The sequence below is a fragment of the Vigna angularis genome, chromosome 7, assembly GCF_016808095.1.
Source record: "Vigna angularis cultivar LongXiaoDou No.4 chromosome 7, ASM1680809v1, whole genome shotgun sequence".
Lineage (NCBI taxonomy): Eukaryota > Viridiplantae > Streptophyta > Magnoliopsida > Fabales > Fabaceae > Vigna > Vigna angularis.
This window is the reverse complement of record NC_068976.1, coordinates 29,459,518-29,477,687: the sequence shown is the minus strand read 5'-3', so window position 1 is coordinate 29,477,687 and position 18,170 is coordinate 29,459,518. Positions and strand designations below refer to the sequence as shown.

The following is an 18,170-nucleotide window of genomic DNA, read 5'->3' as shown; positions in this document are numbered from 1 at the left end:
TTTAACATCTCTGTCCACGTGTAATTGCTTTTTTGCTGTGCTTTTGCGTGTACCATAGCAAAAACTAGTATTGGACATTGAGAAATGTTAAGAATATTTTTGTTTAAATATATAATATTATTATTCTTTAATAATATTTTATATTTCAAAATATTAATATTTTTAATGTTTTAAATTAGGGGTGGGATGAAAGGGTTTAGTTTTTTATATAGAAAAAAAGGAGGCAGGAGGGTTGAAAATTGAAATGAAGAAAGAAAAATGGTGAATGCTGTGACTCAGAGTCAGAATCAGTGTGTGCTGTTGTTGAAGTTGAATCACAATTGCAGAAGGAGCAAGAGCAGTAGCAACGTCTTCCCAAAACCCTATGTCACATTCCCATCCCTCATCACTCAAATTTGCCATGCCTCTTTCCACCGATTACCTTTCGCTGACACAGTTTCAGACACAAAGCACAGAACCCTTCTGGTTGAGACTTACCATCACCATGGCAGCCTCAGAGCCCTACTTATAAAGCTTGAGAGGAAGGATTCCAACCCCATCAACATACTCGCCCAAGATGGAGATTGGTCCCAAGACCATTTTTGGGCTGCTGTTAGGTTTCTTGAACATGCCTCAAGGTTCGCCGAAATCCTTCAGGTAGGGACCCTTATACCAATGTTTAATTTTTGTGAAAAAGTTGATAACTTTGCGTAAAAGGAACTAAATTGCTCCGAGCGTAGAATTTATTGTTGCTTCTGTTCCAAATAGTCCCCAAGTTTTAGGAATTTTTCTGAGTACAGCAAAAAAGCAATTACACGTGGACAGAGACGTTAGACACATCAACACATTTTTAACGATGTTAGTTTTCGAGGATTAAAACCAAAGTTTTGAAAAGAATGAGGACCAAATTGTACCTTATTTTGAAAGAGGGACTAAAACCAGAAACAACCAATAGTTTAGGAACTAAAAACATATTTAACCATATATATATATATATATATATATATATAGTTTTGGGAATTTTATTTTGATAATACAACAACATATTAGTTAGTGTGTATACTATAGTTATACGGAATTTTGCATGCTCTCTTATGGGTGCATTCTATTATCTATATAGAAACCAAATACAAGTGCAGAAAAGAAGGTATCTATCTTGACGTTACTTTTTAGGGTTAAAAAGCCACATAAATAAAGGCATCTGAAAACTGAAACAGTAAAAAGGAAGGCATGGACAGTGAACCCCTTTAATTCGAATAATAGCATGTTTTTAGTTATACGTGAAGGTGAAAAAAAAAATTAAATTTAAATTTTTTAGTGGTCGCAATCACATTGCACGCAATGATGAAATATTTTTCTGTTTGTGAAAAAAAAAAACATATTGCCTTTGGAACAAAACAAGGCACTGTTTCGTGTCTCCCTGACCCTGATCCCATTCTCCATCGCCTTTGTTACCGACCCATTTTAACTCTCTCTCTCTCTCTCTCTCTCTCTCTCTCTCTCTCTCTCTCATACATTTCCCCGTTACTCTCTCTCTCTCCATTTTCATTTTCATTTTCTTCTTCTTCTTCTTCTTCTTCACTGTTTTCTCAGTTATCGTGTGACCTTATCCTAACCCCTTTTTCTGTTGCGGAGGTGCCTCTGGGGCGTTGTGCAGATCAACCCACAATCTTCAATTCTTGTTGGTCTGCTCCTTCTCTCTAAAAATGCTTTCTTTCTTTCTTATCCCTTATTCCCATTTAATATTTTCTACAATACTTTATGTGCCCTCTTTCATTCCCATCCTTTTTACTCTTTGGGTGTTTTTGTACGTGATGAAAAACTATTGCTTTACCTCAGGGATTCATAAAACTCTATCATCATATCACTCGGATGTTTGCCCTGTTTCCCAATCTCTTTTTTGTCTTATCCGTTGCTAAGTGAGGCTCTCCTTACTGCTTGCTGTGATGGGATAGTTTTACATTTTTGGTTTAGCTCGTTATCACGTTTAATTTCCTAGAAATGTGTTTAATTAGAATGAAATGTTGCACTCTATCCTCTACTATCATGTTTTACTATCCTTTCACTTTCCTGATTTTCATGTGTAGTTTGGTTTGCTGAAAGTAATTTGTGTTCTCCTTAGTTCAGAGTTGATAATTTGTTTTCATTTTCAATCTGTCATTTTTACTGTCTGCTTCTTCTTGTTTTTACTGCTAGTTTTGTTTGGTTGCCTTTAACAATCTTTCTGGCATTTCCTAGGTGTTTTACCATGGATGGTATTCACGGGGGTGATTCTCGGATACACATCAGTGATGGACAGCATCCTATACATGTGCCATATGTGCAAGAACATGAGCATCATGGATTGCACCATATGAGCAATGGAAATGGGATTGATGAGGATCAGAATGATGGTGGTGATACTAATTGTGGTGGAAGTGAGAGTGTGGAAGGTGATATCCCCTCCAGCCATGGAAATCTCCCTGACAATCACGCCGTAATAATGGATCAAGGGGGTGATGCTGGGGATCAGCTTACGTTGTCTTTTCAGGGCCAAGTTTATGTCTTTGATTCCGTGTCACCAGAAAAGGTGCATCAACTTATGTTTTTTTTACTTTTACATTGACATGATATGACATTGCTCCTCATGTCTACAACCTACTATGTCTCGACTTCTCAAGCCTTATTTGGAAATATTGATTTCGAGTTGCTATTTAAGTATGTTCAATTTAAAGACTCTATATTGTTGTTCATCGGAGTATCTACTCTGAGCTTGGATATGCAAACGGATCATAAAAATGATGGTGCTTGAGTTATAAATAATAGAATGCATTGATGAAACTATGGTCTAGTAGCACTAGGGTGAAAGTTTTTTTCACAGCCTTTAGACCAGCAGTGTTGTGAGGAACCGAGTATAAGAAAACAATAAACTCCATACACTAGAGGTAAGAAGTGTTGCGATGGATTAGTAGACACACTAGACATGAATGCAATAAAAGGAAAGTTGGAATAACACCTGTTGTAGAACAAGAGTGATAGAATCTATATTAGGTGGTTTGGATGTGGAGAAGACTTGTGGAACTCTTAGTAAGAAGAGTAGGTCATCTAGTGAGAAAATCATAGGTAAAGTCATCAAGAAATTTAGTGGTGAATGATTTGTCTTTTAACATGATTAACTATAGAACATGATGTTGTTGCTCAATTCTTGCAGCCAACCTTTCCTATTGGAAAAAATCTTGATTGTCAACTAGTTGTACCTGTCAAAACCATGGTGCCCATTTTATTCTTTTGGAATTTTATTCTTTATAACTGTCGTATCTCGTTGTGAATAATAGGTTTATGTGTTTAATAATAATCCCATAATCGCAGGGATTTGTCTCCTTAAGATTAGTTGTCCATATTTCCTAAACTAGTCTGTAGCTTCATGTATTTATAGGTTCAATGACCTCATAATTGATATAAAGTAGAATATTATTTCTTCTAAATTTGAGAGAATCAATTGAGAAGTGTTGACTAGTTATTTTCCTCTTACCCTTTCCAGCATCTACACAGGCGCAGATGTTTATTGTCAACCTTCAATAAATTCCATGTTAAATTTACCATTGTTTGCAGTTTAACAAGCTTCTTTGTTATGTATTATATTGTGATTGTACAGATGGCTTGAACAATTAAAATCAATAATTTGATCCATTATTGACCAAGTTAGGAACTACTACCAACATTGATTCATTGATGAAAAACCTGCTATGTTTTCCTCAGGTTCAAGCTGTACTACTGTTATTGGGAGGCCGTGAAATACCTCCAACCATGCCTACCATGCCAGTGTCTCCTCACCATAATAACCGGGTATTACTACTTTATTTGGTTGGAATGCAGTTGATGCTCTTTTTCTTGTCAAATAATTGGCTCATGAAGTATTTTATTAGGGATTTACTGGTACTCCGCAAAAGTTCAGTGTCCCTCAGAGATTAGCTTCGTTGATTAGGTTTCGTGAAAAGCGAAAGGAACGAAATTTTGACAAAAAAATTCGGTATACTGTTCGGAAAGAAGTAGCATTAAGGTATGGTGTTTCCTATCATTATTTTTTAGATTAAGCTTCCACGTATTCTTGTTCACTTCTTTGGGTTAAAATGGGACTTTACTGTAGTCCTTTTATGTTTGTAATGTTGTGTTATTGATAACACTAGAAGGTGAAAACAGAATCTAGCTGTGAGTTCCTTGAAGGATCTACAATAATCTAAATTTGTTTATTAGGGCATCGATATAATGTGACGCCTCATTGTACTTTTTGGGATATCATGTCTAAATTCTTTCAGAATCCATGATCTATTATAGTTTGGTTTGTTAGGTTTTTTCAGTCTTTCAAGTTTGCCAAGGGCAAGGATATTTTTCTTTGAGAAAATGATAGGTATTCCAGACTTATATGAATCAACTTGACTAAACTATAAAATATTATATAGCATTCACTGAATTTCCTCTAAAGAAAGGACCCAAAACAACATACAAGTTTCTGGTTATTAGAGAGACCTAGACTCTCCCTCTCTAACTTTCACAAGTTACAAAATAAAGATAAAAACTACTAAAACTGTCCATTCTGACTTTATAGAAGTCAGATGTAACTTATTACAGACAAATAACTACCTTACAAACAGTTAAAACTGTCTGTCACACAAAAAACTAACTCATACAACTTTTCTTCTGCTGTAAACCTTCCCTTTGTACTTATCAATACCCCCTCCATGAAGTTTCACCTTGTCCTCAAGGTGAAAAGCAGGAAACTCTGTATTGATGGCTGTTGCAGATTCCCAACTGTTTTCAATGGATGGTAGGTGTTGCCATTTAATTAAAACTTCCAAATCTCCCGTTGGAGACGTGCGAACATCAAGCAGCTCCTCTGGAGAGACCTCTAGTATCAATTCTTCTATAAGTGTAGGTGGAAGAGGTTGAACTAGAGTGGTTGGTTGGATAGCACGCTTGAGGAGGGAGACATGAAAGACCGGGTGAATTCTGCTGTGGGCAGGAAGGTCCAACTTATAAGCTACAGGTCCTATGTGTTCCTGGACTACATAAGGACCGTAAAATTTGGGTTGAAGCTTCTCATTAGGTCTGTTAGCCAACGATTTCAGGCGATAGGGTTGCAACCTAAGATACACCCAATCACCCACTTGGAACTCCACCTCCCTCTGATGTTTATTAGCCTGTTTCTTGTTCTGATCCTGGGCTTTGCATAAATTGTCTTTCAGCTCCCTCAAGATCTCATCCCGTTCTTGTTGTAATTGATTCACACTTTGCACTTTTGATGGGATAGTAGAACCTTTGACCAACAAAGGAGGGTCACGGCCATAAAGAGCCTTAAAAAGGGACATCTTAGTAGAACTACTATAGTTAGTATTTGTTAGGATATTTATCCTATTTTATCATCATTATAGTGTGTCAAGGGTTACCCTATTTATCATGATTATATTATGTCTAGGATTACCCTATTTATCATGATTATATTGTGTCTAGGGTTACCCTATTTATCATGTATTTGTGTATCAATTTATTCTTATAAATAGAAGATTGTGAGAGGGATCAATCAAGCCCTCTAGAATTATTTTACAGTTTCAATCTTAAGTTGGTATCAGAGCGGGTCGATCCCGCTCTGGTTTCTGTCTCGTAATATATATTTGTCCGGCGCCACAGTTCTTTGTCGCCCGCCGCTGCCCACCGCTGCCCGCCGCCGGCCACCGTCAACCGTCGGCCACCGTCGGCCGTCGCCGGCCACCGTCCGGCCACCGTCTCCGACCACCGTCTCCGGCCACCGTCCGGCCACCGTCACCGCCGGCCACCGCCCGCCATTGCCGGCCACCGTCGTCCATCACTGTCAAAGTTTCCTTCGTCTAAACCCTTAGGGTTTTCTTGTTCTTCGTTAGTACTATTCGTCTTCTTCAGAAATGGCGTCTGGCAGTACTCTTTCCTTCTCTGGAAGTCCATCAATTACCTCCGAGAAGCTAAATGGAAAAAATTATCTATCATGGTCTGCTGCCGTTGAAATGTGGTTCCTTGGCCAAGGGCATTATGACCACCTTGAGCGAGATGGAAGCCATGTGCCTACTGAAAAAGCTGATCAGTGGAAACAAGCAGATTTCCAGTTGTGTGCCCTGTTATGGCAATCAGTGGAACCCAAACTTTTTGTATCTTTGAGGGCTTTCAAAACTTGTCACTCCTTTTGGAAGAAAGCCCAAAGCATTTATGCCAACGATATTCAACGTCTCTATGACACTACGAATAAACTTGCATCTCTTAAAATGGCAGACCATGATATGGTGTCCTTCATGACTGAAGCCCAATCTGCTGTCGAAGAACTTAGGATGTTTTTGGAAGTAGATCCATTAGAGGATATAAAAAAGAAACTAGACAAATTCTACATGGTGTTGATCCTTCGTGCCCTACATCCCGATTTTGATCATCTCAGAGATCAACTTCTAACTAGTCATGAGGTCCCCTCTATGGAAACATTGACCACTCGCCTTCTGCGTGTCCCGGTATCTCAAACTCAAGAAGCGCATGAACTAGTGGAACCATCTGTCATGGTTGCCACACGAGGAAGAGGAGGACGTGGCACTAGAGGAGGAGGACGAGGAGGTCGGGGACGTACTCAATGCACATATTGTAAAAGGATGGGTCATACTCAAGAGAATTGCTACTCCTTACATGGTTTCCCTTCCAAAACCGCCAATATTTCGAAGACTGAAACTTCCACTTTGAAAACTGAAACCTCTACTTCTATGTTTTCTGAGGATGAATATCAAGAGTATTTAAGGTTAAAGTCTAACAGCTTGGCACAACCATCTCAATCTCCCAATACATCAACAGCCTGCGTTTCTCAATCTATGGAATGTCAAAATTCATGGGTAATTGACTCAGGTGCTTCTGATCACATTTCTGGTAATACCTCTTTGTTCTCATCTATTTCCTTTCGAGAAAAACCTCATTTCATAACCCTTGCAAATGGATCTAAAACTTCTTCCAAAGGAGTCGGTCATGTTTCTTTGTCTCCCTCCCTCAATCTCAACTCAGTCCTTTTTGTCCCTAATTGTCCTTTTAATTTAATTTCCTTAAGCCAGTTGACTAAAATGTTAAATTGTTCAATAACCTTTGATCATAAATCTTTTGTTATACAGGAGCGTGGTTCGGGGAGACAGATTGGAGAAGGATATGAAGCTGGCGGATTATACCATTTTGGATCTCGTCCAAGGGTGTCTTGTGTTGCTGCTCTTAATCCTAAAGTGCTACATGATCGACTTGGCCATCCTCATTTGTCCAAATTAAAAAAGATGTGTCCTGAACTTAGTGGTCTCCAAACCTTAGAATGTGAATCATGTCAATTAGGAAAACATGTTAGATCTTCCTTTCATAAAAGGTCTCAATCAATATGTAATTCTAGTTTTTCCATCATCCATTCTGATATATGGGGACCTAGTCGTATCTCCTCCTTTGGTTATAGCTATTTTGTTACCTTTATTGATGAATATTCAAGATGTACTTGGGTTTATCTTATGAAAAATCGTTCTGAATTGTTAGCTATCTTTACATCCTTTTTGAATGAAATCAAGAATCAATTTGGTCAAGTAATCAAAATATTAAGAAGTGATAATGCCAAAGAGTATTTTTCATCCTCCTTTTCTGCCATCTTGAGTTCCCATGGTATCTTACATCAGTCTACTTGTCCTCATACACCACAGCAAAATGGTATAGCAGAACGAAAAAATAGACACTTGGTTGAAACTGCTCGTACCCTTTTGCTTGGTGCCCATATTCCTGTCCATCACTGGGGGGATGCCATCTTAACTGCATGTTATCTTATTAATAGGATGCCCTCCTCCTCTCTTGATAATAAAGTCCCTTTCTCCATTTTGTTTCCTAATGATCCTCTCTTTCATACATCTCCCCGAGTGTTTGGCTGTGTATGTTTTGTTCATGACATGTCTCCAGGTCTAGACAAACTCTCCGCTCGCGCTCTCAAATGTGTCTTCTTAGGCTATTCTCGACTTCAAAAAGGATATCGGTGTTACTCTCCTGAAACTAAGAAGTATTACATGTCTGCCAATGTCACATTCTTTGAACAGACTCCTTACTTCTCTCCATCTGTTCAGGATGTTTCTATCCTCCAGCAGGTCCTTCCTATTCCAATGGTTGAGTCAAATAGCTCCACTGTCTCTGTCATTCCCAGTCATGATCACAATCCTTCTACACCTGTTTCTCCACATACTGAGATCATCCCACACAGGGCCCCAATGGATAGTCCACCTCCCCAAGACAATGGTGAATCTCCTACTTCAGATTCTTCTCCCTCGTCACCTCCTCCCACGCCTCCTGGTGCAAATGATTCAGCATGGCCTATTGCCCTCAGAAAAGGTACTCGTTCCACTCGGAACCCTCATCCCATTTATAATTTTCTAAGCTATCATCGATTGTCGCCCTCCTATTTTTCTCTTTTATCCTCAGTGTCCTCTGTTGTTATACCCAAGAATGTGAAAGAAGCACTTGATCATCCTGGATGGCGACAAGCTATGATTGCAGAAATGCAGGCTCTTGACCACAGTAATACTTGGGAGCTGGTGCCCCTTCCCCCAGGAAAAAAGGCGGTTGGTTGTCGATGGGTGTATGCAGTTAAAGTTGGCCCTGATGGTGAAATTGATCGGCTCAAAGCTCGGCTTGTTGCAAAAGGTTACACTCAGGTTTATGGTCTTGATTATTGTGACACTTTCTCTCCTGTAGCCAAGATGACTACTATTCGTCTCTTCTTTGCCATGGCAGCCATTCGTCACTGGCCACTTCATCAATTGGATATCAAGAATGCCTTCCTACATGGTGATCTTGAGGAAGAAGTTTATATGGAGCAACCTCCAGGGTTTGTTGCTCAGGGGGAGTCTGGTATGGTATGCAAATTGCATCGATCTCTATATGGCCTCAAGCAATCCCCACGTGCTTGGTTTGGAAAGTTTAGCTCCATTGTTCAAAAATTTGGGCTAAAACGCAGTGAAGCAGACCATTCAGTTTTTTATTGTCATTCTTCTCTCGGGAAATGTGTTTACTTAATAGTATATGTTGATGATATTGTCATTACAGGAAATGATGCTATTGGAATATCTCAACTAAAAGAGTACTTGTGTAGACATTTTCAAACCAAGGATCTTGGAAGTCTCAAATATTTCTTAGGCATTGAAGTAGCGCAATCAAAAGATGGAGTTGTAATCTCCCAAAGGAAGTATGCTCTTGATATATTACAAGAAACAGGCATGATTGATTGTAGACCGGTAGACAGTCCCATGGACCCAAACCAGAAATTAAGGACAGAAGAAGGTGAATTATTCTCCGATCCAGAGAGGTATAGGAGGCTAGTTGGCAAACTGATTTATCTCACTATTACAAGGCCAGATCTATCCTTTGCAGTTGGAGTGGTTAGTCAGTTCATGCAGGCTCCATGTATTGACCATTGGAATGCTCTCATTCGCATTCTAAGGTATGTAAAGAAGGCTCCCGGGCAAGGATTGTTATATGAAGATAAAGGAAGCATTCATGTCTCTGGGTATTGTGATGCAGATTGGGCAGGTTCACCTATTGATAGACGGTCTACAACAGGATATTGTGTTTTTCTGGGAGGAAACATTATTTCATGGAAAAGTAAGAAACAGAATGTAGTAGCTCGATCAACCGCGGAAGCCGAGTATAGGGCAATGGCATCACTAACATGTGAACTTATATGGGTGAAACAATTCCTTCAAGAGGTTAAATTTTGTGACATCCATACTATGAAGATGTATTGCGACAATCAAGCTGCTCTCCACATTGCATCAAATCCAGTGTTTCACGAGAGGACTAAACATATAGAAATTGATTGTCATTTTGTTCGTGAAAAGTTGTTGACCAAAGAAATATGTACTGAGTTTATTGGGTCAAACGATCAACTCGCAGATGTATTGACCAAGTCATTAAGGGGTCCTCGGATTGAGTTTATTTGTTCCAAGCTTGGTACATACAATTTGTATGATCCAGCTTGAGGGGGAGTGTTAGGATATTTATCCTATTTTATCATCATTATAGTGTGTCAAGGGTTACCCTATTTATCATGATTATATTATGTCTAGGATTACCCTATTTATCATGATTATATTGTGTCTAGGGTTACCCTATTTATCATGTATTTGTGTATCAATTTATTCTTATAAATAGAAGATTGTGAGAGGGATCAATCAAGCCCTCTAGAATTATTTTACAGTTTCAATCTTAAGTGTATTAAACCAGAATTCTGCCAAGACAACCAATGCAGCCACTTCCTAGGATGTGTACCAGTCATGCAACATAAATAAGTCTCTAGGCAGCGATTAACCACCTCTGTTTGGCCATCGCATTGGGGATGATATGCAGTGCTGAACCTGAGTTTTGTACCAGCCTGTTTAAACAATTCTTTCCAAAAATTGCTTAAGAAAATATTGTCTCTATCGGAGACAATTGTAGAGGGAAACCCATGAAGTTTTACTATTTCTTTAATGAACAATTGAGCGACTTCTACTGCTGTAAAGGGGTGAGCAAGGGCCAAAAAGTGAGCATACTTCGTGAGTCTATCCATCACCACGAGGATGGTGTCTTTCCCTTGGACTTTAGGCAGGCCCCTAATGAAATCCATAGAGATGTCAGACCAGACTTGAGTGGGAATAGGTAGAGGCTGTAATAAGCCTGCTGGAGCAAGTGTTTCATCTTTGTTCCGTTGACAAACTTCACATTGTTGGACCCACTCTTTAATATCTTTTTTTATACCCTCCCAATAAAGGACCCCCCAATCCTTTTAAATGTCCGAAAATAACCACTATGGCCGCCTGTAGGAGACTCATGCATCTCTTTAATTATAGCAGACAAAATGGAAGAATTTTTTTGTAACACCAATTTACCTTTGTAGAACAATCTACCCTTCTGTAACTCATAACCCTCATGAGATGAAGGGTCCAGCAGTAAATCCTGAATCAGGGCCATCAAACCTGCATCATGTTGTAATTCTTCCTCCCAAGAGGCCCATTGCTCTGGCTGGAGGATAGAAATGGCTTTAAAACAGTCCCTTGAGACAAGGCATCTGCTACTTGATTGTCTTTGCCAGGTCTAAACCTTATCTCAAAGTCAAACCCAAGAAGTTTGGAAGCCCACTTAACTGCTCCTCTGTCAACATCCTTTGGTCTGTGAGAAACTTTAGGCTTTTCTGGTCTGTGAGTATGATGAAATGGTTGCCCATGAGGTAATGTTTCCACTTTTTAACGGCCTGGACTATGGCCATTAATTCCCGTTCATAGACAGACTTTTGCTGTCCTCTTTCCGATAAAGCTTGACTCCAAAAAGCTAAAGGCCTCCCTTCTTGTAATAAAACAACCCCTAGACCATTGCTGGAAGCATCTGTTTCCAAAGTGAATGATTTAGAAAAATCAGGGATTGCCAAAACCGGTAACTGAGAAACGGCCTACTTCAACCCCTCAAAGGCCTGTTGTGCCTCTGCTGTCCAATGAAACCCCTCTTTAGTTAAAGGTTTGACAATCTTACCATAGCCTTTGACAAAACGTCTATAATAACCTGTGAGACCCAAAAATCCCCAGCCTTAGGATTTTGTGGAACTGGCCACTTCTCCATGGCCTCAACTTTTTGTGGGTCTGCTGCCACCCCTTGCTGTGAAATAATATGGCCCAAATATTCCAGCTGTAGTTGGCCAAAGACACACTTCCTCTTGTTGAGCTTCAATTTGTGTTGATGCAGCACCCCAAAAACCTCATTTAGGTGGGTCACATGAGCAGCTAAGTTTGGACTATAGATCAGAATATCATCAAAGAAGACAAGGACAAATTTCCTCAGAAAAGGTTGGAGTATCCGATTCATCAAAGCCTGAAAGGTTGCTGGCGCATTGGTCAATCCAAACGGCATGACTAGGAATTCATAATGGCCTTCATGAGTGCGGAAAGCATTTTTCTCAATATCCTCCTTATGCATCAAAATCTGGTGGTAACCAGATTTTAAATCTAGCTTAGAAAATATGGTTGCGCCTTCCAATTCATCCAACAACTCCTCTATCACAGGAATGAGAAACTTGTTGGGAATGGTGACCTTGTTTAGAGCCCTATAATCGACGCAAAACCTCCATCTCCATCTTTCTTTTTGACCAAAATAATGAGGCTAGAATAAGGACTAATGCTAGGCCTAATAACTCCGGCTTGTAACATTTCCTGGACCAACCTCTTAATCTCATTTTTTTGCTGATGAGAGTACTTGTAGGGCCTCAAAGTAGGGATAGCAGCGCCCTCTTGTAAGTGGATAGAATGATCATGTTCTCTGCTAGGGGGTAATCCTTCTATCTCCTGAAAAAGTTCCTTATTGGCTGCCAAAACTGATAGAACCCGTGGTGGTACTGGAACAGTCCCAGAGTCCTTAATTTCTTCCCACTTGATAACAAAACACTCCCCTTGCTGCTTAAAATCTTGCCACAAAGATTTTAAAGAGGATTATGATCTAGACAATGTGGGATCTCCCCTTAAAACATGTTCCTGCGGCCCTTTTCGTATAGATAAACGTAAGTTGCCAAAATCAGCCCGAACTTCCCCAAGGGATGCCAACCATTCCAACCCCAACACAATATCAGCACCTCCCAATGAGAAAACAAAGAAATCTTGTTGAATCTTCAACCCCTGAACCTCCAGAATCAACCCCTGGCACTTCCCTTGGCAAGGCACCTTATGCCCATCCCCTACTTCAACCATATATGGCAGGGTTGGATGCTGTTGCAGCCCACAAATCAATTCTTGTGAAATGAAGTTGTGAGATGTGCCACAATCAATCAAGATCACCACTTTTTCATTGCCAATCATTCCCCATAATTTCCAAGAATTTTTTGTAGTGAGCCCAGCCATTGTGCATTGGGATAATTGCAAAGTTTGTGCAGTGTCCTCCCCTTCCTCCGCTGGCAAGGGTAGAATGTCCTGGTTACCTTCCAAATCCTTTATGTCTTCATCAGAAATCAACAGCATATGAAGCTGTTTGTTCAGCAGCATATGAAGCAGCATATGAAGTTAGTATTAGATCGCTGCACCATCAAAGATCCTCCCTTGGAAGTGATCTGAACTTTTTCCTCCACCATTAGAGCCTTCATCATTAATTCAGCAAGGCTCTTAGGCTCATACAACTTAACCTCCACCCTTATTTCGTCCTTCAATCCATTTAGAAAAATGGTAGTCAAATAATCTTGCCTTATACCTTTCAATAACCCTGCATATTGCTCAAATTGTTCAATATACTCTCCCACTCGCACAATTTGCCTAATCCCAATCAGGACTTCAAAAGGATTTTGAAGCATTGTTGGTGGGAATCGTTGAACAACCGCCTCTTTGAAAGCCTCCCATGTGGGATTTAGATAACAAGTCTCCCACCACTGGAACCAATTTAGGGCTTTTCCTTCCAAAGCTACCATAACATTCCTCATTTTTTCCTCCTCATTGACTTCTTTCAATCGGAAATATCTCTCCAACCGATTAGTCCAGCCATAAGCATCTTCTCTTGCAAAAACAAGAATATCTAGCTTCCTCCATTTTTCTCCAATCATTCCTGAACGTCCACTTCCAGTCCATCCTTCAATACTGCCTCCGTTGTTTGTTTATCAGAGGATGTGAAACGTTCCACCAACCCTGACAACCCTGTAATCATTTCGTCCAACCAGTGGAACCTTCTCTGATTTTCATGTTCCTGTTCTTGCACTAGGCGCTCCAAACCATCCAATCTTGCCTCCATTCTCGTATTGACCATGCCTCACAACCACCACAACACCAGGAAAGTGGCTTTGAATACCAAATGATAGGTATTCCAGACTTATATGAATCAACTTGACTAAACTGTAAAATATTATATAGCATTCACTGAATTTCCTCTAAAGAAAGGACCCAAAACAACATACAAGTTTCTGGTTATTATAGAGAATCAGACTCTTCCTCCCTAAATTTAACAGGTTACAAAATAAAGATAGAAACCGCTAAAACTGTCCATTCTGACTTTATAGAAGTCAGATGTAACTTATTACAGACAATTAACTACCTTACAAACAGTTAAAACTGTCTGTCACACAAAAAACTAACTCATACAGTTTTTCTTCTGCTATAAACCTTCCCTTTGTACCTATTAGAAAACCATAAAAAGCATAACTTTGATAACAAGTACTGATGATGTGGCTTAGGTGTAACTTAGCAATAAATTAGGGATTTGATTGCCAGACAATCCAATGCATCGTAACGTATTGTGCAGTACACGATACAAATCATACAATATGATTATTTTCCCCCAGAATACAAATTGTTGAAACACTCATTTTTGCTCCCAAATCATTCTTGTATTGTTGGAATTGCTCTTAGAATCGTGTGAATTGTGATCGTAGAAAATTGCATTCGGGTTTTGCCACAAACTGCATTAGGTTGTGACCTGGTTTGATAAAAACCCTAAATTTACTTACTTTATCAGTGTGAACTTAGTGGAAATAGAAGCGTATTGTTCATCCACATAGATGTGTATTGTTCATCCACATAGATGCGTATTGTTCATCTGCTTGTTCGCTCCAACCCTTAGCACAAACTTAGTGGGAACAACTGAACAATAGAACAGTGGAGGATTGTGAACAATAGAACAGGGTAACAACAGAACACTAAAAAGCGGAATAGTCATAGTGAACTGAGTGACTCTTCAACAACACATGCTGGTGCAATGATGTTGAAGTAGGAGATGAGGAAGAAGTTGAAGACACTGAAGAAGGGGAAGAACTTCTAAAATTACTTGAGTGATGTAGATATTGAAGAGGAAAAGGATGGAATATGATTGATTAGGATAGATTTTTTGTCTTTGTTTTTGAGGTTGTTAAGAAGTGGACTTTAAGCCTAATTCAACCCCACAAAACCGATGAATTGGCCTTATCTCTAGTCGATGTGGGACTTCCAACACCCCCCCTCACGCCAAGATATATACATCTCGAGCGTGGAACTAGACATTAATGGGTGGTCTGATAGCGGGTGGAACAATATGCCCAACAAACAACAAATATTGCTAGGATAGGCTCTAACCTGACTCTGATACCATGTTAAGAAGTGAACTTTAAGCCTAACTCAACCCCACAAAACCTGCTTGTAAGGTGAGGTTTGCACCCACTTATATACTATGAATTGACCTTATCTCTAGTCGATGTGGGACTTCCAACAAAGGTTTAGTATGTGTAAGCAACTACCATAGTATGCAGTAATTATGCAGTAGCAGCAGCAACAACACAACACTTTGGATAGTTATTATGCAAGATTTGTTTAGTTGCATATAGCCATGGTTATAGGAATCTTATGCAGCAACAACATTTTTCTTTTGGAGGTTGTGTTGCTGAAATTGCATAGTACATGCACATAGATACAACCACTGTTTTTGACTATGTGTTTGTTTTGTTATTAATTGTATCTTTGCATGTTTAATGTCTTATATATTTAAGAATATGTTGTACTTTTGAATGTTTATGAATACAAAATGGTTCATGCTTTAAAATATAAGTTTTCTTATACATAATTCGTTGCTCGATACAACTACCATGATCCATTGAAGTTCCATCTCAAACCTGTGAAATATGTGCCATCATCTATCTTCTTATCGCTCTAGCTTTCTTAAAGTGATGTAACAACACAGTGAATGTATGATATCTTGCAAGTTTATGTGTTTGTATTTTTATCATGTAAATATATTTCTAAATCCAGATCCTGACTGGCAATGTTACCTTAATATATCTGCACCACTTGCTAACAAACACAAGTAACTTCTGTAGGATGCAAAGGAATAAAGGTCAGTTTACATCTTCAAAGTCCAATCACGATGAATCTGCATCAGCTGCAACAAATTGGGGGCCAAATGAAAACTGGTCAGCAGAGAATAACGGATCCCAGCAGCAAGATATTGTGTAAGTTTACTAGTTCATCCTAGGACTAGAGGGAGATTATGTCTTGTATATCATTTAACAAACAGTGTTTTCTGTCAATTTATGTCAGTTGTAGGCATTGTGGCATCAGTGAAAAGTGCACACCAATGATGCGACGTGGGCCTGAAGGGCCAAGAACCCTCTGCAATGCTTGCGGTCTTATGTGGGCAAATAAGGTAAATGAGAGTTATCTTTATTCCTCACGTCCATTGCTATTGTTTTATATATTCCATGTTGCGCCATAAATTTAATTATTGTCTGAACATCACAAAATTAAGGTACATTGTGGTGGTTTATTTTTGTCCAATTCATTATTGACATCCTAATACTTTATTATGGCATGTGTGTATACTAATGCAGTGTCAATAATTTGATGGCTATTAAAATATATCGGTTGACTGTAATGCATAGTCCAGCTGGTCACACAATGATATTAGATGCTGTTATTCTCTATGCTTATTTCATCTACTTATTAAATAAAAATAATATGTTTTTGCTCATCAAATTTTAAAAAACTCTGTATTTAGTTCCTTCTCTCTAGAAAGTCTTCCCGGTTTTTAAAGTTAGGAGGTACTAGATGCGCGTGTTTTACAAGTTTGAGGTTCAAATTTATCAATACGGAAGTTTGAGAACCTTGACTATATTTGACTGAAAGTATTGAATAAATATGCCACTGTAAATTATAGCACCTTGGTTCCCATGAGTTAGCTGTGCCTTGGCCCTTTGATAGACCATGTCACCACTTGTGTTACTAGTTTGGAAAAGAGAGAAATAGTGGAAAGTTTTGATAGCTGTTAATAAGAGAAACCAAACCTTGTGAAACTATGTCATAAATACTTCAATTTGTTTCACATATCCGTTTTTAATATTGTCTCTTGATAAAGAGAAGTTGAAAGCTGTTCAATTTATAAACTATTTCAAGAAAGAAATGAGATTGTGGGTAGTAATTTATGACGACAATGGTTTATAATTTTTTATTTTAGCAATGTCTAGAATATATTTTTGATATGGATTTTCGTAATTTCAATTATTTATTTATGAATTTTTATACAATTTTAAACATGTATCTTGCACGTATTGTGTCTTAATATTTTTAGAATAACTATATCAGAATCTTGTATTATATATGTGAATCAAAGGCATAAACTGACCACAATTGGATCAAAACAAAATGTTATGAAGTTTTATTGTCATTGGCTCAATATCATGTGTATTTATTATTATTTAATCACGTGAAGTTAGGAATATGTGAATGTAACTCTGCATAAAATCGGAAATATAAAATTGCTTTGAGAAGAAAACAAAGATAATAGATGAAAGCTTTGCAATGAATGTTTTGGCACTGATTTTGAGAGAGAGAACAGCGTAGATAAAAGATTCTATATATCCTTGTGGGGTATGGACCACAATTTGCCAGTTCACTCTCAAGCCTTTAATAGGTTTTGAGGAAAGTATAAAATATTAATTTGTTTTCTTCAGTGGTATCTCACCAAAATGCATTTAGGGACATTACAACACAATCAGTAACTTTCTCTTAAATATCTGACCCATTTACTATATGGAGATGAGGAAAATGTTTCTCTTATTTTATTAGTAATATAAGTTACATTCAGCAAATTCTTTTTTATGTCGTATATTAATTTAGGGAACCCTGAGGGACCTATCAAGGGCGGCACCCATATCTGGACCAATAAAAAATGAGGTAAGATAGCATGCATTCAATAAATTTCATGCTGTATTTCTTGCCAACTTAATTTTATGACCTTAATTTTTCCTTGAATTGAATATTTACAGAATAAAAGTTTAGAGACCAACCAGATAGTAGTCCATAGAGTTGCCGGAGAAGCTGATGATTTATCGTGATGAACTTTATTTTGGTCAAAATGGAGAGATTTCAAGAAATAAGGATGGTGGGAGAATGTTTGCACCAAGATAAAAAATTGAAATTGTAGAAAGTGGGCTTATTCTACTATATTTTTAGTGAATGAAAATGTTTAAATGAATATTCTGTATTTTTTTTAAAATATATGCAGAAGGTCATTATTGTCCGTGACAACTAGTTTTTTTTTTTAGATTTTTATTTTGGGTATGTTGAACAGCTTCAATCAATGCACTTGTTGTAGCTGTATTTATATAAAGAAAAAAAGAACGTTCCTTTTTCATTTACACCTTTCAGTGATTAGTGATTTTCATTTGACCTTTTTAAGCTTTT

General features: G+C 38.3%; 1 protein-coding gene across 3 annotated transcripts; it reads left to right on the top strand.

Moving 5' to 3' along the window:
* Nucleotides 1–1,369: 1,369 nt before the first annotated feature.
* On the top strand, nucleotides 1,370–18,120 carry LOC108338144 (GATA transcription factor 28). 3 transcript variants are annotated; one of them, XM_017574872.2, is made up of 8 exons: nucleotides 1,370–1,664; nucleotides 2,218–2,548; nucleotides 3,718–3,804; nucleotides 3,885–4,018; nucleotides 15,809–15,940; nucleotides 16,029–16,134; nucleotides 17,604–17,660; nucleotides 17,753–18,120. In XM_017574872.2, the coding sequence occupies exons 2-8, from the start codon at nucleotides 2,228–2,230 to the stop codon at nucleotides 17,819–17,821; spliced, it is 906 nt and encodes a 301-aa protein (XP_017430361.1). In that variant the 5' UTR covers nucleotides 1,370–1,664; nucleotides 2,218–2,227; the 3' UTR covers nucleotides 17,822–18,120. The 3 variants fall into 3 exon arrangements, with proteins under 3 accessions (XP_017430361.1, XP_052735916.1, XP_052735915.1); XM_052879955.1 differs by lacking the exon at nucleotides 1,370–1,664 and adding an exon at nucleotides 1,763–1,898; XM_052879956.1 differs by lacking the exons at nucleotides 1,370–1,664; nucleotides 16,029–16,134; nucleotides 17,604–17,660; nucleotides 17,753–18,120 and adding an exon at nucleotides 1,735–1,898 and having other exon boundaries at nucleotides 15,809–15,944.
* The last annotated feature ends 50 nt before the right edge of the window (nucleotides 18,121–18,170 follow it).